This window comes from Leptodactylus fuscus, chromosome 8 (genome assembly GCF_031893055.1).
Source record: "Leptodactylus fuscus isolate aLepFus1 chromosome 8, aLepFus1.hap2, whole genome shotgun sequence".
NCBI lineage: Eukaryota > Metazoa > Chordata > Amphibia > Anura > Leptodactylidae > Leptodactylus > Leptodactylus fuscus.
The window spans coordinates 47,186,671-47,212,653 of NC_134272.1; the positions used below are offsets into that span (position 1 = coordinate 47,186,671).

The 25,983-nt window shown below is 40.5% G+C and overlaps 1 protein-coding gene across 1 annotated transcript in view; it reads left to right on the forward strand.

Annotated features, from left to right (window-relative positions):
- Positions 1-25,983, forward strand: part of LOC142216619 (uromodulin-like) — a 29,539-nt gene that overhangs the window by 1,668 nt on the left and 1,888 nt on the right. Inside the window, exons 2-13 of the mRNA XM_075284591.1 lie at positions 1,762-2,000; positions 4,205-4,327; positions 7,796-7,973; positions 9,144-9,281; positions 10,741-10,755; positions 14,791-15,576; positions 15,658-15,762; positions 16,628-16,833; positions 17,524-17,678; positions 20,817-21,062; positions 21,430-21,592; positions 22,104-22,185. Coding sequence (XP_075140692.1) covers positions 1,762-2,000; positions 4,205-4,327; positions 7,796-7,973; positions 9,144-9,281; positions 10,741-10,755; positions 14,791-15,576; positions 15,658-15,762; positions 16,628-16,833; positions 17,524-17,678; positions 20,817-21,062; positions 21,430-21,592; positions 22,104-22,185 — 2,436 coding nt within the window. The remainder of the gene's footprint in view (positions 1-1,761; positions 2,001-4,204; positions 4,328-7,795; positions 7,974-9,143; positions 9,282-10,740; positions 10,756-14,790; positions 15,577-15,657; positions 15,763-16,627; positions 16,834-17,523; positions 17,679-20,816; positions 21,063-21,429; positions 21,593-22,103; positions 22,186-25,983) is intronic.

Here is a 25,983-nt window from a genome sequence, read left to right on the forward strand (position 1 = left end):
TTGATATATCTAATAACTGATGGACACAGTAATATTTCAGGATTGAAATGAGGTTTATTGTACTAACAGAAAATGCGCAATATGCATCAAACCAAAATTTGACTGGTGCAAAAGTATGGGCACCTCAACAGAAAAGTGACATTAATATTTAGTAGATCCTCCTTTTGCAAAGATAACAGCCTCTAGTCGCTTCCTGTAGCTCTTAATCAGTTCCTGGATCCTGGATGAAGGTATTTTGGACCATTCCTCTTTACAAAACAATTCAAGTTCAGTTAAGTTAGATGGTCGCTGAGCATGGACAACCCGCTTCAAATCATCCCACAGATGTTCAATGATATTCAGGTCTGGGGACTGGGATGGCCATTCCAGAACATTGTAATTGTTCCTCTGCATGAATGCAGAGTCGATTTGGAGCGGTGTTTTGGATCATTGTCTTGCTGAAATATCCATCCCCGGCGTAACTTCAACTTCATCACTGATTCTTGAACATTATTCTCAAGAATCTGCTGATACTGAGTGGAATCCATGCGACCCTCAACTTTAACAAGATTCCTGGTGCCGGCATTGGCCACACAGCCCCAAAGCATGATGGAACCTCCACCAAATTTTACAGTGGGTAGCATGTGTTTTTCGTGTAATGCTGTTTTTTTTTGGATGCCATGCATAACGCCTTTTTGTATGACCAAAAAACTCAATCTTTGTTTCATCAGTCCACAGGACCTTCTTCCAAAATGAAGCTGGCTTGTCAAAATGTGCATTTGCATACCTCAGGTGACTCTGTTTGTGGCGTGCTTGCAGAAACAGCTTCTTTCTCATCACTCTCTAATACAGCTTCTGATTGTGCAAAGTGCGCTCTATTGTTGACCGATGCACAGTGACACCATCTGCAGCAAGATGATGCTGCAGCTCTTTGGAGGTGGTCTGTGGATTGTCCTTGACTGTTCTCACCATTCTTCTTCCCTGCCTTTCTGATATTTTTCTTGGCCTGCCACTTCTGGGCTTAACAAGAACTGTCCCTGTGGTCTTCCATTTCCTTACTATGTTCCTCACAGTGGAAACTGACAGATTAAATCTCTGAGACAACTTTTTGTATCCTTCCCCTGAACAACTATGTTGAACAATCTTTGTTTTCAGATCATTTGAGAGTTGTTTTGAGTAGCCCATGATGCCACTCTTCAGAGGAGATTCAAATAGGAGAACAACTTGCAATTGGCCACCTTAAATACCTTTTCTCATGATTGGATACTCCTGGTTATGAAGTTCAAAGCTCAGTGAGCTTACAAAACCAATTTTGTGCTTCAGTAAGTCAGTAAAAAGTAGTTAGGAGTATTCAAATCAATAAAATGATAAGGGTGCCCATACTTTTGCACTGGTCAAATTTTGGTTTAATGCATATTGCACATTTTCTGTTAGTACAATAAACCTCATTTCAATCCTGAAATATTACTGTGTCCATCAGTTATTAGATATATCAAACTGAAATGGCTGTTGCAAATACCAAAATATTTAGAACTAAAAATGATTAAGATTAATAGGGGTGCCCAAACTTTTTCATAGGACTGTATCTCCCATATACCTATATAAATATAACCTATATAAATCATGTTCAAGACCTCCAGAGATCTCATGCCAATAGTGGCTGACTATATTAGAGGGGATAGTGTTCCTATGTTGTAAGAAGTTAATAACTTTAACATATTTGAACCATATCATAAATCATAATTGTAGTATGAAATTATACAATGGCTGCATTTTTTCCAGAGATTGGACCTACTCGAATCACCAGTTCACGAAGTGAGTTTGCATATTATTTTAATACTCTGTATGCAAGTGGAGGAGGTGACTGTCCGGAAATGGCTATGGGGGGTCTTGAATTAGGCCTGGAAAATTCACCCGACAACTCAGTAATCATGGTCCTGACTGATGCGTCTGCAAGAGATTACAACAATCAGACTGTAATAGATAACATATATTCACTGATATCATCTAAGAACTCCCAGGTAACAAGACTGACACAAATTTCTACATTGTCTTTCATTCATATACTGGATTTATAATGATGTCCCCATTTGTAACAAGAAATACACAAACAAAAGACAAACAGGTTATTTTCACATCTGCGCCAGAGTCAGGGTTGAAGACTAGACTTTTCTTTTGGATTCCATATGAAACAGACAGAAAAAGTATTTGTGTGATGCTGATCATATACTATCCAAAGTCTCCTCAACAAGCCCTGGGGTGAATCAAAGGCTTTACTTTAACAAATTGGCATATCATAAAAGCAACGTTTCACATAAGCCTCATTTGCATGAAAATTTAGATTTTTGTTGGGTTTTTCCACTTTTTCCATGTTTTTTTAGGGTGTACTTCAGAAAATGGTGTACGTTATAGCTTCAATGTAGGGGACCTCAGAGCTGCCTTAGGTTTATCCATTTGGCACACAGACAGAGAAAGATGCAACAAATTTATTAAGAGGCAGCAACTTGCGAGCTGCAAGCGACCTCATTCACTTTTACTACTCGTGATGAAGTCAAGCCAATTCTGCAATATTTGGTAGAGCGATGGATCTTGTGGCCTAACACACACACACAGACAAAATATATATTTCTACTAGCTGGTACCCGCGACTTCGTCTGCGGTGATTGTAGCAGTGGGTATATACAGGGGTGGGTAAGGTTTTCGTACTGTGTATAAGGTATGGGATATGAAATGTAACTTTGTATCTTGTTTTTGCTGTAATTCAGAGAATACGTGAGACTTTTGTGTTGAAGTTACTTTGTATTTGAGCTGCTATACGGTGTTGTGACAAACTTTACATAGTGACTTTGGGACTGAAGTATTTGAAGTTAACCCTTTCCCGCCGATGGCATTTTTTGATTTTGGTTTTTCGTTTTTGACTCCCCTCCTTCTAAACCCCATAACTTTTTTATTTCTCCATTCCCAGAGTCATATGAGGTCTTAATTTTTCTGGGACAAATTTTTCTTCATGATGCCACCATTAATTATTCTATATAATGTACTGGGAAGCAGGGAAAAAATTCAGAATGGGGTGGATTTGAAGAAAAAATGCATTTCTGCGACTTTCTTACGGGCTTTGGTTTTACGGCGTTCACTGTGCAACCAAACTGACATGTCCCCTGTATTCTGTGTTTCGTTACGATTCCGGGGATACCAAATTTATATGGTTTTATTTACATTTTGACCCCTTTAAAAAAGCCAAAACTATGTTAAAAAAATTTTTTTGTGAAAAGTCGCCATATTCCGACAGCCGTAACTTTTTTATACGTCCGTGTACGGGGATGCATAGGGCGTCTTTTTTTGCGGGACCGGGTGTACTTTGTAGTTCTACTATTTTCGGGAAATGTTATTGCTTTGATCACTTTTTATTCAAATTTTTATCAGAATCAAAACAGTGAAAAAACGGCGGTTTGGCACTTTTGACCATTTTTCCCGCTACGGCGTTTACCGAACAGGAAAAATATTTGTATAGCTTTGTAGAGCGGGCGATTTTGGACGTGGGGATACCTAACATGTATGTGGTTCACAGTTTTTAACTACTTTTATATGTGTTCTAGGGAAAGGGGGGTGATTTGAATATTTAATCCGTTTTATTTGTTTTTATTTTTTTTTTACTTTTTTTAAAACTTTTTTTTTGCATTTATTAGACCGCCTAGGGGTATTGACATGGGTGGGCGGTGTCGCGGATTGTCAGAGCGGTGGGGGTCGGCAAACATGGCTGCTCCGGAGCGTTATAGAGCGCCTCCTGGAGTATCGTTAAGGTGAGGGGCAAAGTGGTAAAGTATATGTATATGTGATTGTGTGGGGTTAGGGGCGAGGCTGTAGAGGGCAATATGAATTTTGTGGCTTGCTATGGTCCAAAGTGTGTGAGATTGCAGAGATGGTGGTGTGAGTTTGGGTTTTGTGGGGGTCCTGGCACAAACGTATGTGCGCTATTGTGACGAAAAGTAGCCTATTGCGCAATCGGGTGTATTAACTATGTTTGTGGAAACTTTCAGCCAAATCGGTCGAGCGGGTTTTGCGTGATTGAGGAACAAACATCCGAACATCCAAAACTCACAAACCCACAAACTTTCACATTTATAATATTAATAGGATTATAAACCTATTACCTATTGTATACATTTGTTATGCTGTATAGCACATATTGTATTCCATTACACTAACCCCTATTTCTCATTTGCAGGTTTTCTTTCTGATCACTGGTCTGTGTGAGGGCTTAGATGACCCACAATTTTTGATCTACAGAGATATTGCCCATAGGAGCTTTGGCCATGTGTTTAATATCAACCTTTCAGAAATGGGCAAGGTAAATAAGCAGATTACCTTTATTAACATCAGTATAGTGTATAAAATTAGACTATATATAAAGAAGATGTCTCATCAGCTCTCAGCACTCCCAGCTAGTAGTTGAGTTTGTCAGAGGATACAGCCATAGCCAGCCAGTGGGTTTTCCCCACAAATACAAGTTATCTGCTATTCACAGGATAGGGAATAAGTGTCTGATCAGTGAGAGTGTAACTATAGTGTACAGAAGTATAGGGCAGAATGTTTAACTGACAAAGTGCTGCCAGTGGCTCACTGCACCTCATAGATGGTGTAAGCCTATACACACTGTCTCATTGAAGAGACTGCCAGCAGTGTACAGAGATCATATATGCTCCTTGGAGGAATTTTGGGAAAAGCTATTCAAATGATTCTTTCTAATTTAAAAAGGGAAAATATGTCACTAGTGCCACCAAGAAACCATGTGACATAAGCTTTTGGACCAGTTTATTTGGTTTTGGCTTACATGTACATCACAAGTCATGTCTGGGGTTGAGCTGATCTTGAGATTTCAGTATCGTTTTTAAAATCTGATTTCCGTATCGTTTTTAAAATCTGATTTCCGACCATTTTCCATTTGAACCCGATCCCGATCCCAATTCTGATCCTAATGCAAGTCAATGGGATTTTTCTAATAATCGAAGATCGGATTTTAAAAACGATCCTGTTCACTGCACAGCATGAAGTCCAAAAATGTAAGCCTCCACGTTGTGTAGTGATTAAAAAAAAATCCTCTGGCTGCTTAGTCCCCCCCTGGTGTCCACTTACCTGCACAGAACCGCTGCCGCTGGTCCGGTGCCCCTGTTCTCGCTCCTGTTCTCTCCTCGCTGCCCCCGCCTCCCAGGTTAGTGTTACAGACCTATGAAGAAGGCGGGGCTTGTAGCTTAGGAGAATGTGAATGGGTACAGGGCAAGGAGACGTGAGTGGTCCCCTCCCAGTACCCGCCCACACTCTGCTAAGCCACAAGCCCCGCCTTCTTCCTAGGTCTGTAACACTAACCTGGGAGGCGGCGGCAGCGAGGCAAGAACAGGAGCGAAAACACGGGGACCGGACCAGCAGCACAGTGCTTCTGTGCAGGTAAGTGTTATGCCCGGTTCACATATGCTGATGTGTTCTGCCTGTAAGAGTCTGCATGAGGGCCCCTACGGACGGAACACAAGCGCAACTGCAAGGACTGTGCAGTTCAAGCACACAGACCCCATTATAGTCTATGGGGCCCGTAAGCTTGAACTGCACAGCGCTTGCAGTTGCGCTTGTGTTCCGTCCGTAGGGGTCCTCATGCGGACTCTTATGGACGGAACACATCAGCATATGTGAACCAAGCCTTAAGCTACTAGAGGTGTTAGATAGTCTCCCATTAGAATGAATGGACACAGCCAGTGCGCAGGGGGTTAAGCAGCCGGATGCCGGCACAGGCTGTGTGCTGGCTGCATCCATTCATTCCTATGGGAACCAGCTAACATTGTTAGCTTTTCCCACAATGCTTGGCCAGTAGCAAAGCATTGTGGGAAATAACCTGCGACCTCGATCCCGCCTAAAAAAATTGGGATCGAAATTCCGATCGCGATCATGATCGTGAAATTTACTCGATCGCTGATCGGAATCCGATCTTTTCCAATCCCAATCGCACAACCCTAGTCCCCTAAATGGGATGCAAATTAGAGAATGAATGTAATGAAATAAGTTTGCTGTTGTAATGCAAAGCAAAATAACCCCATTTGTCAACTAAATAAATGTCCTCAGTGTTTACAGCTCATCACCTAGGTTACAGACCACCTCTGCTGTTTAGCTGCAGTGGCTGGGTTACTCTGTCCATGTTCCTGCCCACCTATATTCTCTTCTCTTCACTGTTATTGATGGTTAATAGCATTTGAAAAGTGCACTTAAGTGCTGAGCCCAGATAATGGCTAAAAAAGTGCTTGATCAGCGCCTCTGTTATCGCTTTATGTAAATCTCAAGCACACTATTAGTCTCAAATCACTGCTGGCCACAGCTGGAAGCCAGGGGAGTGGAGATAGGAGAGATACACTGACATGGGAAACCCCTTTAACTTAAGTGAAATTAGAGTATATCATAAAGAAGAGAATTGGGAGATACAGTGTGTATATATATTTTAATGTTTATGTTAATAATTAACCTCTTCTGGACCACCAATAGACTATATACGCCTGGGAAGTCTCTCTCTTGTTCCGCAAGGGTGTACTGGTATGTCCTTACAGTTTTCAGCAGCTGCAAGTAAATATCTGACCCTGGCAGTCACATGATTCACCATGGATCCTATCTGACGCAGATCAGCTCTATTGTAACATGCAGGAGGCTGTATTCCTCCTGCAACTGGGGCTTAATGTACCAGCTCCAGTCACAGGGAAAACAACCCCTCCCCCCCCAAGAAAAGTGATCAGATGTCCAAAAAAAGCCTATTATGGCCTTATGGGGAGACAATGTAAAAATAAAAATAAATTATTAGAAAAGTAAAAAAAAATAAAAATAAAATAATTTAAAAAAATACATAAAATAATGTGCCAATAAAACGCCCTTATTTTAGCCCCACTCCTCAAGACACTATAAAAATAAAAATTACAGTAATGGAGAGGAAAAACTGTGTTAAAAAGTTTTTTAGTAGCACTTTGTACTATTAAATAAAAAAGAAAAGTAAAAAAAAACAGATATGTTTTCCCTCCTCTTTTGTTTACATTTTCCCAGATATAAAAAAATAAAAAAACATACAAATATAAAAATAATATTAAAATAAAGCCCCATGTGTCACAGAAAACGCAGACACAGAAATTAGTTGAATAACACAAAAAGATAAAAATGTTATAGCCCTCAAAACCGCACATACAAAAAAACTGAAAATGTGTCTGATCCTGAATCAGAAACTGTCCCAGTACTGAAGTGGTTAAGAAAATTATTCAACTGAAGGAAGTTTTGCACAATTATACCTAATTATCTGTTATAATGACACTTGTAGCCTTATTGTATTTGCACTATAATACTATAATTTATTATAGCAAATTACTGATTTAATTGTGTCTCAGGGCTCATTCACATCTGCCCCCGGCACTCCGTTTTGCTTATTGGTGCCCAAACTGACAAGTAGCACCCAGAACAAATGCCCCAGTTGCCACCTTAGCCACATCCCAGTTACAATGTACTATCTATAATACTGGTGTCTTCTTATGTTTTAGAGAAGTATTTGGGTCTCCTCAGGCTACAAGGTCCAATGGTGAATGCTACCTATGCATCCAATATAAATACACACTTGGGCACATGACTGTAGAAGGTGTGGAGGTCGCATGCTCCACAGGAATGGAGATGAATGCATTTGTACTTTCTTGCCTTGGCCACCAAGAAAACTTGTTTTGCCCTTATATGATATAGTAGCAGAAATAACCAACCATACAACTATCTTAACCATAAGTATTGCATAATGTTTTCCTGTTGTTCATAGGTATTTTATTATTTGGATTTTACTCTTTCAAGACCAGTAAATACTTCGACACGACTCTTCTCTGCAGAGTACAATGGTGGATCTAATTCGGGCCAGTTCATTGTTGCTTATTTTTTCAGTAAAGTCATAATAATGACTGATGGAGTGATTTCTACTATATCAATAACTGGTCCACATGGTGAGTACTTGTAACTACAGATGATTAGCAAATCCTGAAAACCACCAATCATCTCTATTCTCCTGCACTGATCACTGTTTCTGAATACCCAAACTCCGTATACAGCTTAGAGATCATCTCATTGAAGCCTATGGAGAAGGCAGAGAGAGAAGTAAGGGCTGACAGCTGGGTCTCCCTGTATCTCTGCTGGTCTTTCTCTTCTCCCCTCCCCTCTCTATAGACTTCAATGGGTTGAGTTATTTTCAGGGTTAGACAGCTGAATCCAATGGTTTTGAACAGTGGTTTCAGAATTACAGAAACAATGATTAGTACAGGAGAAGATTGATGGAAATAACAGGTAAACAAAGCATTTTCTTTAAAAAAAAAAAAAAATAAAAAAATAAAATATATATATATATATATATATATATATATATATATATATATATATATATATTACAAAGTTTCCTATTATTAGCTTCATCATGGATTTATGATTTAACGTTCATAAAAAATGTAAGTATGCTTTACAGCAAAAGCTGACCTGCAACATCAGACACAACCTAAAGACAATATATATTAAAATAACAATGTAAAGTAGTGCTTAGTTTTCAGTTTTTATTTTATTATTAACATAGTAACACTAAAACACTTCTTTTAATTGTAGCTTCCTTTCCATTTCAGTCACTTTATGAAAGTGTGTGCAGTTTCAGCTAGTGTTGGCTCTCTTTGATCATTTTTCTATATTGTTTTTATTTTGTTTTATCTTCATTTGTTTATTTTGTTGTTTTTTACTTTTGTACATTTTAACATTGTTAGCTTTTTTTTTATTTCTCCCTGTAATTGGTGCTGGCACATTAGTTGACACTATATAACTGATATAACTGCTAAGACACAGGAGCACCTGCAGCTACCCAGGACCCAGTGAATACATGATTGCTGGGACTACAGCAGTGAGCCGCATAACCACTCCCTGAATTGTATACATGGGACTGATGAGCTGTAAGAGCACTAGGTATAGAATAATCAGGAAAGTAGAAAAGTATAGCGGGCAGGGGCCCAGGGCCCGCTACAATCGTACCCACTAGGGGTCTCGCCAGGCTGGGCTTACTTACCCCTGCCTCAGGCTGCCCAAGAAAATGGCAGCCAAACTATGCTGTAGTGTAATGTGGAATATTGTTTTGTTTCCAGATAGCCCTGCTGCAATGGAGACAATTGTATCTGAAACATGGGGATCTGTGTATGTGGTGAAGAACCCTGCTACCGGAAACTGGACAATACATTTACATGGAGCGGGACGATGTTCAGTGACTGTGGAAGGAGTAGAAGGTATATACCATACCCAAATTTAGTAAAAGTGAGAGTTCTGGCTCATGGGGGGAATGTGGGGTGATCTGAGCACGGAAACCCCTGAGTTGAAGCAGGGAAACCCCTGAGTTGACCTTAATTCAGAATATAAATAGGGTTTGTTCAGATAGGACAACATGTTTAATAATGATAGCCTTAAGATTATGTATCTTTGTATAAAATAAAAAGGATTTAGCAAAAGACAATGTGAGTAAGTCAGGGTTCACACTACCATTAGTAAAGTCTGTTGATCTCATCCGTCATAGGACCAAAGAAATGGACTCAAACATTGAGACTAACTTATGCAGACGGAGTCCCCTCCATCTGTGTCCGTTCCCATTCACACTAATATAAAAAAAAGCATCAGGCCCTTTTTTCTTCTATCATGTTGGTTTACTTGTTTAAAATAAGATAAAGTCAGACCTGCAGGACTTTTTCTTCTGCCTGAAAAGTAAGAAAACGTGACGGAAGAAAGCTTCTATCATGTTTTTTTTTTTTACATTGGAGTGAATGCAAGTAGATGGGCTCTGTCTGTGTCAGTCATTCTATTGGCATTTAAGACCACTACTCCTAATAGGAGAAGATGTATTTAGCAATTGGCTGTTTTAATGCTTCTTTTACACTTGTATGGATCTGGCCATGCACCACAAGCTTTCTTTTTGGTTGACCACATTATAGGGTATGTCCTCACATACCAGAAATGCTGTGAGTTTTTTGTCTGCATTTGCGTACAGATAATCAGCAGTGCTTTATAATAGCAACAAAGTAGATGAGATTTTATCATGGGGTGAAATTGGCATCAGATTGGATGGATAGTTTGTTGGTGGGAAAAACTCTAAGGCCCATTCACATCGTCTTGTACTAGGTCAATGTGCTAACCGGGTCTTTCCCAGATAGCACACTGACCCATTCATTTCTGTCAGCTCATGCACATAACTGTGTATTACAGTCCGGGCCGTAAAAACTCAGGACAGGTCTTATTCCTATCTGGTTTTGCATCCATGCTACCATGATCCCTTTCATTAGATGAATAGGGTTGCAGAAGAACGGATGGCACGCGGACGACATCCAGGTGCCATCCATGCTGATCAATCATGATCCCGCTGCTACAAATCATACATCCAGTAAGCACTGTAGCCCCCGGCATGCTAACATTACTAGGACCTGTACTGTCCTCGAACAGCAGTACTGAGGTGATCTCAGCTGTCAGATTCTTAAAGATCTAATATTGATAACCTATTCTAAGAATAGGCTGTCAATATTAGAAACTAGATAACTCCTTTCATATGATTTAGATGTGACTGTACATCTGCCTTTTAATTATTATATATATATATATATATATATATATATATATATATAATTCTTATCATATACACTATTATTACTTATAATTTGCATATCACCAATGTAATTTACTTCTGTCTCACTTTCCTTTCAGCAACAAACATCTCAGGTAAGTAACCATCAAGTTTACATTAGATGTAATAGAGTTAACCCTTATAGTAACCATACAATTTTACCACAATTAACTACTAGAGATGAGCGAACACCAAAATGTTCGAAGTTCGAAATCCGATTCGAACAGTCGCTCACTCTTCGACTGGTCGAACGGGTTTCGAACCCCATTATAGTCTATGGGGAACATATACCCAAATCCGTCTCTGGAGGGTCACCAAGTCCACTATGACACCCCAGGAAATGATACCAACACCCTGGAATGACACTGGGACAGCAGGGGAAGCATGTCTGGGGGCATATAAATCACTTTATTACATGGAAATCCCTGTCAGCTTGCGATTTTCGCAAGCTAACTTTTTCCAATAGGAATGCATTGACCAGCGCTGATTGGCCAGTTTACAGAATTCGGCCAATCAACAATGGCTCTGCTGGAGGAGGCGGAGTCTAAGATCGCTCTACACCAGCCTCCATTCAGTTCCGATATTAGACTCCGCCTCCTCTGAAAGAGCCAGCGTTGATTGTCCAAATTCTGTAAACTGGCCAATCAGCGCTGGCCAATGCATTCTATTGGCGTGATGAAGCAGAGCTGAATGTGTGTGCTGAGCTCAACCGGTGGCGTAGCCGGGAGTTCAGTGCACGGCCAGCTCTGCTATGCCGGAGATTGAACTCTCAACTACGCCGGTGGTGTAGCCAAGAGTTCAGTGCACGGCCAGCTCTGCTATGCCGGAGATTGAGCAGAGTTGGCCGTGCGCTCCGGTGGTGTAGCAGAGCCGAGTGTGCAGAAGGGTTCAAGTGCACCCTCGGCTCTGATGTAGCAGAGCCGAGTGTGCCCAAGGGTTCAAGTGCACCCTCAGCTCTGATGTAGCAGAGCCGAGGGTGCAGAAGGGTTCAAGTGCACCCTTGGCTCTGATGTAGCAGAGCCGAGAGTTCAGAAGGGTTCAAGTGCACCCTCGGCTCTGATGTAGCAGAGCCGAGTGTGCAGAAGGGTTCAAGTGCACCCTCGGCTCTGATGTAGTAGAGCCGAGGGTGCAGAAGGGTTGTGGACTCCACAGCAGTGGACTCCACAGCAGTCTCCATTGTGGTCCGATCTGAGATGTAGCAGTGTTGACCGTATCAGCATGGCTACATCTCCGGACAGAGTATGCGCTTGGAGCGCACGGCCAACTCTGCTCAATCTCCGGCATAGCAGAGCTGGCCGTGCACTGAACTCTTGGCTACGCCACCGGCATAGTTGAGAGTTCAATCTCTGGCATAGCAGAGCTGGCCGTGCACTGCACTCTTGGCTACACCACCGGCGTAGTTGAGAGTTCAATCTCCGGCATAGCAGAGCTGGCCGTGCACTGAACTCTCGGCTACGCCACCGGCGTAGTTGAGCTCAGCACACACATTCAGCTCTGCTTCATTACGCCAATAGAATGCATTGGCCAGCGCTGATTGGCTAGTTTACAGAATTCGGCCAATCAACGCTGGCTCTGTCGGAGGAGGCGGAGTCTAAGGTCGGACCTGAATGGAGACTAGTGTGGAGCGATCTTAGACTCCGCCTCCTCCGGCAGAGCCAGCGCTGATTGGCCGAATTCCGTAGACTGGCCAATCAACGCTGCTCAATGCAATCCTATGGGAAAAAGTTTATCTCACAAAAATCACAATTACACACCCGATAGAGCCCCAAAAAGTTATTTTTAATAACATTCCCACATAAATAAAGGTTATCCCTAGCTATCCCTGCCTGTATAGCTATCCCTGTTTCATAGTCACAAAGTTCACAGTCTCCTATGACCCGGATCTGAAATCCACTATTCGTCTAAAATGGGGGTCACCTGATTTCGGCAGCCAATGACTTTTTCCGATTTTTTTCAATGCCTCCGGTGTCGTAGTTCCTGTCCCACCTCCCCTGCGCTGTTATTGGTGCAAAAAAAGCACCAGGGAAGGTGGGAGGGGAATTAAATTTTTTTGGAGTTTGTCACGTGATGTTCGATTCGAATCGAACACATCGAACAGCCTGATATCCGATCGAACATGTGTTCGATAGAACACTGTTCGCTCATCTCTGTTAACTACCTTTCAATGTAGCTTTGGCCATGAGGCTTTCGTGGGTAGATCATGTTAGAAAATAATACATTTTGCCTGTGAACAGCATGTGTAATGTATAGACCCAACCTAACATTAGGAAATGATTAAAAATGAACATCCCTATGAATGTTCATTCAGCTGATAAACAGCCCATTAAAAAACTCTAGACTGGTAGGGACCTGCAGTCTTCCTACAGCTCAAGGTCCATGCTAGTCTTAATCTGCCCATGACCCTACTTCTCCATCACTATGTTTGCAGCAATTAGGATGGATCTGTAGGACTTATAAAAGAAAATGCTTTTGGCACGTTTATGGTTGGACGTGTGCCTGTTGTAGTGCGAAATTCTCTGTGGTTTTAAGTCTATCTGTCAGCAAGGTATTAGCTCCAGGAGACATCCAGATTCACCAGGGCAGCTAGAAATCTGGCATCAAAGGTCGCAATGCACCACTTAAGCTAAAAATGTCTGTGCTAGGACTAGTGCAGATACACTGTATATACTACCGCAGTAGTGGAATTGCAGAATGAGGAATATTTCAAGGCTTACAGTAGGTATAGGGAGAAGCCTCTCCTGTGAACTACCCTGTTTCCCAGAAAATAGGGTCCTTGGGCCCATGGTCTACTCCGACTATATCTGAATGTTTGACCCATGGACAGGAAAGCCATATCCCCACTTCTTGACTGTAGAAATGTCACAGCCAAAAAATACACTCTTCTCACGCTGACATGTTATCACCAGTAGGTGATATTTAGCATAACACAGGTTAACATCAGTTTCTCAGCAGATAAGAAACAGCCAGGATCAGCATTAGCAATCCACGCATAAGAAACACAACACTTCCTTTGCCGTGAGAACAATGTTTCCGTATTGCACATAGCGAGGGATTTGTGGTTCTCATACACATGATTTTGCAATACTAGTCTTTGAATAGAACAAACAGCTCCAGGACTGAACTGCATTGCCAGAGCACCAGACCAGCAAAAATAGAGGTCCAGACCCAAAGGCATGGGAAAACCTTATTTTCTATAAGAGTAGTCCTGTCCAGCTTAACTACAAGGCGTCAGACGATCTTTAAGACTGTATGTTAAGCAGTTCCAAAGGGACATGCCGACTACAAAGCCAATGGGTAAAACCTGTTTTGGCTGTCTTCTTTCCAGAAAACACTAGAGCAAGGTAGGAAAAAAAAATCTACAACTGGGCCCCACGGTGGCTCAGTGGTTAGCCTTGCAGCCTTGCAGCGCTTGGTCCTGGTGTTAAAATCCCACTAAGGGCAAAATGCCATCTGCAAGGAGTTTGTATGTTCTCCCCGTGTTTGTATGGATTTCCATCCCATATTCCAAAAAGACATACTGATAGGGAAAAATGTACATTGTGAGCCCTCTGTGGGGCTTACAATCTACATTTAAAAAAATATAAAAAAATCTACAACAAAAGAGTTACATCACACAGAGTAATAAGTCATCAACATAATAAGATGCATAAAAGACAAGTAAATACATACAATATTTGCACACACCAATCCTGGGTGAGGACCTAAATTAGTCACCCACTTAAGACAATTTTTTGAAAGGTGGCGGCTCCTACCACCTTATAGAGCTACAGTATGTTCCTTGTTAGGAAACTTAGGAGACTTTACTGCACAGGGTTTACACTAGATAGGAAGTGCCAAGAGAGGGATCCACTACCCAAGCCCAACCATGTCAATAAGTTGTATACCAAAAGGTCTTTATGGTTTGAAAACTTTAGGTATTTTTACCTTTCTGTAGAAAGCATGTTGAGTCTACAAGTAAACTGTCTGAGTAAGTATCATGTGGCAACTAGTGTTTCTGCTCTGAGGAGTCCGCTACAACGTATACTCCTTTATTATAGCAGCTATGATCTTAATGTATTCACTATAGTTCTTACAACTACCTCTGTGAGAATGTTTAGATATATGTCATTTATGTCTTTTTTGTATTGTAGCTACTACTGACTGTTCTGAATGTCACCTTAATGCAACATGTCAAGAGTCCTCAGGCAGGAAGGAATGCCATTGTAACAATGGGTTAATTGGTGATGGCTTCAAATGCTCCGACATCGATGAATGTGCTTTCTCTTGGTCCAACAACTGCTCAGGTGTTTGTATAAACACATATGGGTCATACCGATGTGAATGCAAAGATGGATTTACCAAAAACCCTTCAGATATCTGTGTTGATATTGATGAATGTTCTAACAGAACTCTTAGTTCATGTCACCCTCTAGCACACTGCTTCAATGAGTATGGTAGCCACATGTGTATTTGTCCAGATGGCTACTACGGTAATGGTTTTCATTGTGAAGTGGATGAATGTGCAACAGGTGTTTGTGGTCCAGCCATGGACTGTACGAAGTCAGAAGGACATTATAACTGTTTTGATCCCTGTTCTAACTATATTACACTTGATGATCCCTGGAGAAGCACTGGCAGTGGTAATGGTTATAACTGTGATATTGGCTTGTATGGATGGTACCGATTTACAGGCACTGGAGGCATTCGGATGCCAGAAACTTGTGTGCCCACAAGGCACTGCAATTCAGAAGCCCCAATGTGGATAAACGGATCACATCCCTTAGAAGGGGAAGGAATTGTTACTCTTCCCGTTTGCGCAAACTGGAATACAGACTGTTGTTACTGGGAAACTAGCGTCCAGGTCAAGGCTTGTCCTGGTGGATATCACGTGTATAATATAAAAAGAGCGCCATACTGCAGCTCAGCTTATTGCACAGGTATGGTACAGTATGTTCATTGCAATATTCACTGGTGTCTATTGTATAATATTCGATTGATGTTCTATTAATATATTTTAGACCCAGCTACAGTAAAAAGTCTCTGCAACTGTACAGAAGATGAAGAATGTAGAATGACTGATGGAAAATATACATGTGTCTGTAAAAATGGACGTGAAATCTATGGTATGTGAAACGCCTTTTCAAGGTTTTGTTAAGTTTATAACACAAATGTCAGATATTTGCATTGACCTCATGCACATTGCAGAACTGAGACTGCACAACAACATGCAAAGTCCCTAAAGTTTTATGGCATAGCGCAGTAACATGGTGGAGAGGTCATAGTTGCAAATGGGGACTGGTGCTTGAAGGAGCCAAGAGACACAGCTGACACATAACAAGACATTATTATTAGAACTGACATATGATAGGTGGGGGAAAGGGCTATGTTACAGATTTTGCTTTGGGGCTCAGTAGCTTTAAAGTATATCTAAACTTTCTGACAACTTTTAGAACTAGTTATGTCATTACTAAATTTTGTAATATACTTTATTAATAAATTTTGTCTACTTTCTGTAAAATCCTGCATATTTTCACTCTTTCCCTTGTTTCTCTATTGAGAGCTTCCCACTGCTTCTTATTGTGTACAGAGTATGGGGCTATTGCTAGGTTCCTACTAGCGTTTGGCTCTCTGTCATTTGGGACCCAAGGGACAGTTAATTTTGCTATTATTTTATAGCATATATAATTATGCTAAATATGCTAATAAAAATATCCTGAGATAGAGTTTCTACAAAGATATTCCATGTGGATGTCTGATCGTGGTCAATATCTATATGTTCACCATTTTAATGGCTGCCACAGAGGTCACTGAAGGATTTAACTATTACAAGTGTTTGTAGGAGGACAAGACAGATTCTGTATGTCTTTGGATGAGAAAAGGTTAAATGTATTATCATATGAAACATATCTTGACATTTGCATATGTGAGCTAATAAAATATAAGTAAGTACTATATATAAATGAATCCCATTATTCCATCCATGTATAGATATTGAAGACTTGGGTATTGATCTAGAGTGTGGTACTAAGGAAATTACAGCTTCCTTCCACACCTGCCAACTGAGAAATCTTAACCTTGACGTCTCCAATATTCACCTCCGTAATAAGGACTGTATTGGTTATATAGAGAACAGCAGCGGCGTAATTTCAGCTACCACACTTCTTCAAGATGGAGCATGTGGAAATGATCTGATAGTAAGTATACTTATACAGAGAGGGAAATAGGACTGTCAAAAGATAACTACATCCTTCTGATCCATCGTGTGTTACATCTGAGCGTCAGTCTTATGGGTAGAATATCACAGCAGGCTATATTACTGTGCAAAAACTTTAGGCAGGTCTGTAAAATTCTGCAAAGTAAGATTGCTTCAGAAATAGAGATGTTAATAGGTTATTATTGTCAATTAAAATATTAAGTGAATGAAGAAAATCCCATGAATATCTGGTGTGATCACCCTTTGCCTTCCATCAGATCTTCAAGGTAGACTTATAGAAAGTTTTTCAAGGAACTCAGTAGGGAGGTTGTTCCTGCCATCTTGAGAACTAAGCACAGATCTTCTGTGGATGTAGGCTTGTTCCAATCCTTCTGTCTCTTCATATAATCCCAGACAGACTGGATGATGTCAAGATTAGGGCTCTGTGGCAACCATATCATCACTTCCAGGTCATCTCCTCCAATGGGCGGTCACATCAAATAGTGATGGGATTTAGATTTCTCTTTTCTTCATTCACTTCGTTTTGTTGTTTGACAAAATTAAACTGTTAACTCTTTGATTTCTATTACATTTATACTACCCATAACGAATAATGGAAAGCAGGCAAAAAGAAAATGTGAACAGAACCTACTAATATTTCTTAATTTAAGTGAATTTTTCTTTTTTTCAGAATAATGGAACACATGCAATTTACAGAAATACAATGATTGTGAAAATGCAGACAGATGAAATCATTATAAGAAATCATGAAGTTCAATTACAATTTTCTTGCTCATATCCATTGGATTTACAGCTGAGCCTGGATCCATTAAAACCAATTATAAGGTAATAACATCCCGAACTCTATTATGTTTGAATACTCTGGTGTCAATGCCTAGTAGGGGACGAAAGCTCTGCTGCTCCATTAATTATGGAAGTGAATGGAGTTACTTTTCAACCCTGAGGGTGCCATGACTGTGACTTCTAGTCACAAAAAGATTGAGCGTTGCTGGATTTTGAACATGGCTGGATTGGACTATGTGTCAGTAACTTGGCTCAGCCCCGGTTCCTCTGACCTTTTATGTTTTCTATCCATGTCCTATAATGTACTATGCACAAGGAGAAATACATTTCTAATGTTCCACTGAGTTTATGAACTAACGTTAAAAGGGTTGTCCAAGATAAATCATTTTTGGCCATGTGACATATGCGAGTTACGTCCTTAGGCCGCTAATCGGCCTCAGAGGTCATGTACAGCAAGGACGTCCAGCAGAAGAAACACCAGGGGCAGCTGGACCAGACCGAGTTTGGAGAACACTTGAGTACCAGAGATAGGTGAGTATGGGATTTTTTTTTTCCACCTTTCCCGGACTCTTTGGCAAAAACAATTTATCCTGGACAACCCATTTAATGCTGGGGCGCAAACAAGCTACTTTTATGTATTTAGATACAGACAAAGGACAGTTAACTGAGCCTTTGGCACTGTGAAGGAAGGGCTACCTACAACTGTGATGAGGCTAGTGACTTGCTGCAGTGGTCCACGTGCATGTAGGACATATCATTACTGCAGGAACTAAACAGAGACCAGACTGGAGGGGATGGCAAGTCCTGGAGAACCTCTTTACCTCTATGATGAAGAATTTATAGGCAATAATCAATAGTATTCAATGTGAAATTAATCATAAACACTCAATACCCTCATGCTGGACATTTCTACTTCATGATCCAGTGTGAGCTTACATCCTATTATTTACCTATGTTATGATAACACTAGGAGTGGACTCATAAATCTCAATCCTATTAGCACTGGTTTAGGGATTCCCTGGTGTTCACCCTTTAACCCCTATAACAGGGATTTGGATTTTGTGGCAGGGAATATAGAAGCTGTGACAGGGTCGGACTGGCCCGCCGGAGCACCGGGGAATCCCCCGGTGGGCCCTGACTTAACGTTTTCATTTTAACAATGCAGATGCATTGGTCGGGGCCCGATCGGGATGGCCAGGGGCCCCCAACCGGGTACCTGGCCAATGCATCTGTCTCCACACATGGGGCCCCTATTAGCTGATGCTGAAGCTGTATAGCATGTGCAGCTTCAGCCTCAGCTAACGGCCTCTTCCTTCACTTACCTGCAGCTGCTTTGCTGCTCTCCTGTGAGGTCTCGTCCCTGCTATCCGCACGCACTTCCTCTCTCCCCCTCCCCCTCCTCCTCACACTGAATGCTCTTACATCGCAGCGTGTGGGGAAGACAGGAGTCGTCTGCTGAGTTTACTACTGCTGCAATGGTGAGTAAATTCTTTTTGTAAAATCTGTATGTTTAATATGTATGCATGTGTACATTTGTGTAAAGTATGTGTCCTGTATACTGTGTGAGTACTGTATGTTTGTATACAGGTATGTGTGAGTATATACAGTATGCTATAATAATGTGTATGTATATATATGTGTGTATATATAGTATTCATACAAGTATATATGACTTATATATGGTATATGAATGTATATAAATGTATATGTGCTATAGTATTGTATATGTGTGAGTATATATGGTATATGTATAAGGCCTGGTTCACATCTGCGTTCAGTGATCTGTTTGGGGAGTCTGCATGGGAACCCCCCCCCCCCGAACGGATTATCAAATGCATTAGCAAGCGGTGTGCAGTGAAAGTACGCGGACCCCATAGACTATAATAGGGTCCATGTGCTTTCCACGCGGTGTCCACACGAGTCATGTGGACAGGAAAGTAGATTGTGAAGTACTTTTCTGTCCGCATGTTCTTTGCAGACACTGCACAGAAATCACATGGACCCCATTATAGTCTATGTGTGCTTTCACTGCATACCACTTGCTAATGCGTTCGGTAGTCTGTTTGGGAGGGTCCCCATGCGGACTCCCCGAATGGATTACTGAACGCAGATGTGAACCAGGCCTGAGTGTGTAGGTATATAGTGAGTGCAATCCCATCCACACATTGCAGAAAAACACACATGGCAGACACACTGCAATTTCCAAAACTGTTGCGGTTTTGGAAATCGCAGCATGTCACTTATATCTGCAGAAACACCTGCAGTTTCCCTATAGGTATAAGTCTAAGTTCACACAGGGATTTAGCCATGTTTCTAATATTGATGGTCTGTCCTTAGGATAGGCCATCAATATTACATATGCGATGATACAACAGCCTGGACCTCTGCAGATCAGCTTTTTCCAGGACACTTCAGCTACGGATAATGGTAATATTTCTAGGAGCCATGCTGTTCACTTGCCATACAGGCTGTAGCAGTAGGTATATGTACTGCACATGGTATAGTGCGTGAGTAGCATGGCTCCCAACATGTTATAACCTTTAACCACCCTGTCTCGGTACCGCTGATCTGCAGGGTCCTGGTGGTGGGCCCCTAGAAACAATTCCACTGGTGGGCCCTAGACACCCCAGTCCGACCCTGAGCTGTGATATCCAGAGAAGATTGGCAGTGATAGCAAAGTATGCTAATAAAACCTAGTCAGAGACTGGCGCGGAGTCATCAATGGTAGCCAGCAAGATAACAATAGCTATACAGAGAGATCAAGATCAGGAAAAACTATAGACATACCGTGCAAGAAAGAAGAGTCAGGGACAAGCCGAGGTCAGGAACTGGATCTGAAACACACACTGAAAAGGGTAGGAAGACCTGCATGGAGATTTCTATCACCAGGCAGCGAGTGAGATATGTGACTGATTACATATAGCAGGCCTGATAAGTTCATGCATCAGAGCTCAGGACCAAGAAAAATTAACCACTGCACTGCTGCATTACATAGTACCCCAGGGAGGTGTGTGACAATATAGTACTTATAATTTCCCTTGCTGCTAGTTTGATAACTTTTGATGGGTTCAGAGACTCAGATTTGTCTATGTGCTTGATGATTACTACATCATTGCTTCAGCAGCTGTATAAAAGTTGCGGTCATTTTCAGTATCAGTAATTTTGTTGTTATTTTTACAGTTCAGTGACTTTGGAAATTGCAGGTGTGGGAGAATTCAGGGCACAAATGCGTCTCTATAAAGACCCTCTTTATGCATCCACGTACAATGTTGGTGAGGTTACACTGTCCACAGAAGCCATAGTGTATGTTGCAGTGAATCTTGAAGGTGAAAATGCGTATCAGTATGTTGTGTTGATGAAGAACTGCTTTGCTACTCCAACAAAGGATTTTAATGACCCGGTGAAATATTATATAATACAAAATAGGTAAGTTCAAGAAAATGTGCAGCAGATATAACCTGAATAATTCATAAGCAAGCAAGGTTATGATTTGAACTATGTTATATTGTTATAACCACCACCTCAAATTCCTAGTTTACGTATAGCACTACCATAGGTTAAGGTTATCGATACACTTGGAAGTCTGGAGATTTCAGGAAATAATAGTAGGGTGTGGAGAGTCCTTATACTGGAAACAGCACAAACGCCAATTATGACAATAAGTTCCCCATTTAGAGTATCGGAAAAAGCAGAAATGGAACAAAAATCATAAAACTTATCTTTTAATTACAACTAATTGAATTCTGAGTCCTTACACTGCTAGCGAATCATCACATTGTTATCTTTTATACAGCTGCCCTAACAGGAGAGATAAAACTGTGAACGTCAGGGAAAATGGAGTCTCCACACACGGACGCTTCTCTGTCCAGATGTTCAAGTTTGTTGGAGATTACAACTCAGTATTTTTGCACTGTGAAGCAAGCATTTGTGATACCACAAGGCACCTATGTAAACCTGTAAGCAAGCAATTATTCCTATTATTATTTATTTTGTTTATTTATTTATTTATTACTATAGTATAACAGTTTACTATTGTGTACTACTTATATGTATACTACAGGAACAGATAACAACATAGTATAATAGTATCAGTATGAAAAACACCATCCTTTCATTGGGATCCTCTGGAGCAAATGAGTATACCAATAATTTAATTTTAATAAATCTCAATAGCTCCAGAAATATTTATAGGGTTTGGCTTATCAAGTCGTCCTACAGCCACTAGAGGGAACACACTGCTTATGGATTTTTACAGCTACTGTTGAATTTAGTAATACATTTATATGCAGTGAGCTCCCCCTAGTGGTAAAAGACTTTTATTAAGGCCATGTTTCTCATGAACTGCTCCTTCCCCAATGTACTGTACAGTTTCATAATATAAGAATATCACTAAAACAAAATGCTACAGTATCTAATATAATATTTTTCATTTTTATTAACATCTACGTGCAACATGTTTCTTTGCAGTCATGCTCTGGTCTCCGCTCAAGTTTCCCCCACAATGCTGAACCTGTTTTTGTTTTGGGATATGGTCCCATAGTGGCGTCAAGTGAGTATTGAGACAGTTGTTACCAGAATGTGCTAGACTTGTTGACATCTCACTAAGGAATACTTAAAAAAAACAAAACCAATTAAATACCTTAAAGGGATTTTTGAAATAATTCAAAAATGTCCTATTTCGAGGAATTGGGATTGTGTAATAAAATTGTATATACTTAACCGTTTAATCTCTGCTGCTTCAGCACTCTGATCCTCTCCATCTGGCTTTGTGTAGTTGGTGCATCCATATATACCATGGACTTTGCAGGAAATCACTGGCCTCAGTGGCCTGGTGCTAGTCTTGTGCTTTAGGTCAAAGGCCCCACATTACAGAAACGCAGCTTTTTTTGTTGCAGTATTTGTTGTGGCTTTTTAAGCCAAAGCCAAGAATGGATATTAAAGGAATAGGAAATATAGAGGAAGTTCTTATACTTCTATGTTGTGCTCATTCCAATCCTGGCTTTGGTTCAAAAAACTGCAACAAAAAAAGCTGCATTTCTGCAACGTGGGGCTAAAGCTGCAGTGATAACAGAGTGATAACATAAGGATATATGAGTACCTTCTGGGAGGACCAGAGAAGCAGCACTCAAGAAGAGTGGTGGTGGGGCGCTAAATGGGGAATATACACTTTTATTATTCACAAATTCTAGCAGTAGGACAATTTTTTAATAACTCGGAAAAGTTCTTTATAATATAATTCTAAGTACTGTAATATAATATGGAAGTGAAAAAAATAATTAAAAAAGTAAAACTGTATACCTGTACTTAAACTGAGTGTCAAAACTATAAATACCAAACTTAATATATTCTTAATAATAATGTATTTTAGAGTTAACATTTAGAATGAATTAAACATTAAAAAATATATATCATGTAATATGAAATGTATTATTTTGCATAAACTAATAATTCATCTAATATAGAGTTATAATATGTATTTATCACCTCCCTTATACTTAGATAAACGAGGTTTCTGGAATTGTTTATGACAAAGTAGATTCAAATGTATTCTAATTTATTTAAATATTTATTCATTAATTACGGTAATGGACTTCATAGTGTATTAACAACTTCACTATGCTAACCAGACTGGTTCATCCCCTTACTGGGCCTATAAAATGTTAGCGCCCTAGTTAACATAAATGAATAATACAGAAAAACATGAATTCTGTTAATTTGCATTGTGTATTATTAAAAGAAAAAGACAATGTAAATAACCTTTAAAGGACAATTTTTTGTTATTGTTTTGCTACTTTTTTTTTACTTCCTTCTGTCCCTTCCAAAATCCCCTTCTCCCACCCACCACAGAACAATGAAGAGCGGTTTCCTTTAAGACAACATAGTGAAGTGTAGTAAAGCAAATGGACAAGGTAAGACACAGGGGTCCAACGTCAGTCAGTTTAAAACGACTATTCCTGAAAACCAAGGAAAAAAGCGTCAAAGACTTAGCTCATTAATTTAATGTGAAACTTACTTGAATTCCCAGTTTGTACAATAAAATAAATGCTATTTATTTTTCTAAATAAAATGTATTGGTATCAGGATCTGGAAAAAAAAAGTTTTTGAAATACACTGACAATCATTTATCTAAAATTCAAGCAGTGGAACAAAAGGCAGAAATGTCTCCTCTAAGGGGTAACACGGTGGCTCAGTGGTTAGCACTGTAGCCTTGCAGTGCTGGAGTTCTGGGTTTGAATCCAGCCAGGAACAACATCTGCAAGGAGTTTGTATGTTCTCCCTGTGTTTGTGTTTTACTGATAGGGGAAATGTATATTGTGATCCCTATATGGGGCTCACAATCTACATTTGAGAAAAAAAGTCTCCTCTCTATATATATATATCTTAGGGTGCATGCACACTACGTAACGCCGGGCGTGTATGAGAGCCGTACACGCCGGCGTTACAGCAGGGCTGCCGAACACTTCCCATTCACTTCAATGGGAGCGCTCGTAAACGCCGCTGTTACGAGCGCTCCCATTGAAGTGAATGGGAAGTGTTCGGCAGTCTGCCGTAATGCCGGCGTGTACGGCTCTCATACACGCCCGGCGTTACGTAGTGTGCATGCACCCTAAGAGTGATTTTTGACCCTACAGCCTTTATAAGGGCATAATGTTAATATATACATATAACGTTCCTAGAGCTGGAAATGTTATGTATTGTGGGAAAAATTAATCATAAGATCAATTTTTACAGTCAGTTTTGTTGGTGTCTGCATTGGCGTAATTTGTTTCAATATTTGATAAATTTGGTACATGAATAACTCTATGCTTCCACTCATTCGAGTGCGACAATTTTGTACCTTGTTAAAAAGTTGCAGTTAATAGATCTGGAGCACAGTTACCCCGCATTCACACAACTTTCAGCTTAGGAACTTGGTTGCTGTGTTGACCGACTTTTCAAGTCTGAACAGTATGTCGGGAGAGGGACTCCTGGCATTATAGTTATCTATGCTTCTAAGAGCCCCTGCTTGCCAGTAACAGATTGTCCTATATTAATAATAGTACAAGTCAGTGTGTCACTGGGAGGCAAGCACTCCTAAGGTCGGTTCACACTAGCTTATGTGTAGCTTATGAGGACCCCCCGGACGGAATACAAGCGCAACTGCAAGCGCTGTGCAGTAAAAGCGCACAGACCCCATAGACTATAGTGGGGTCCGTGTGCTGAATAATTTGTGCGGGCAGTGCGTGGCAAGCACACGGCCCCCTTATAGTCTATGGGGTCTGTGCGCTTTAAATTCACAGCGCTTGCAGTTGCGCTTGTATTCCGTCCGCGGGGGGGTCCTCATGTGGACTCCTTTCGGACAGAACACATAAGCTAGTGTGAACCGGGCATAACACCATAGATAACTATACTTCAAAGAGTCCCTCACCTGCAATAAAGTGCAGGCTGGTAAATCCAGCCAACACATGGACCGAGTTTCACAGCTGAAAAGCGAGATCATATGAATGTGACCCTAGACAGAGTAACCACGCCAACATCCCACCCACTTTTTAAAAGTGAAGTCAATGATATAAACATGCAAAATGTTGCAAATTTGTGCAAAATAAATTCAAAAATTCTTAAATCTATACTGTGCACTTTTCACCCCAGAATTGTTGAATGCAGGGATTCATACATTTTTCACTGTCTCATTTTTATCCTGCCACCAAAGGAAAGACGATTTGAGAATTTATTATGGTACCTTGGATTTCGATTATTGTGCTTTTTGCCTGCTATAGAAAGGTTGGAGCGGAGCCTACATTGGGCTTTACTTTAGACAGTAAAAGTGGCCATACGCATTAGATGAATGTTAGCAGAACTCTTAAAGAGGGTTTCTGACTCCAAATCATCTTTGATGATGAACAATCCACAGTCTTAGATCACAATTTCTATTTTATAATAATAATAAAAAAATAAAAAAAAAATCGAACTTTTGGTCAAACAGGAGTAAATTGACTTGTGTATGGCTATAAATGTACATAGAGCCTTTCCAATGATGCATAGTCTCCCCTTGGGTCCATACTGTGCCTTAGCATGACACTGTATCTATTGGTGTAGCATTGCTTCTAGGGGTACACATGTAATACGGCATCAGATGACATCATTTCTACCCCATGGAATCCTAGAGAAAACACCTCTATAAACTTCAGTATGAAACACAAAGCTCTGTAATATGACCATGTGTATGAGCTCTAAGGGTGAGTTCAAACTGAGTTTTTTGGCAAGGATTTTGGAGAGGAAAAAATCCGCTTCAGGAATTAGGAAATGTTTTTTGGTTCTATTCCGTTATCGGGCCAGCAGAGCTTATCAGCACCAGCATCGGGACAGC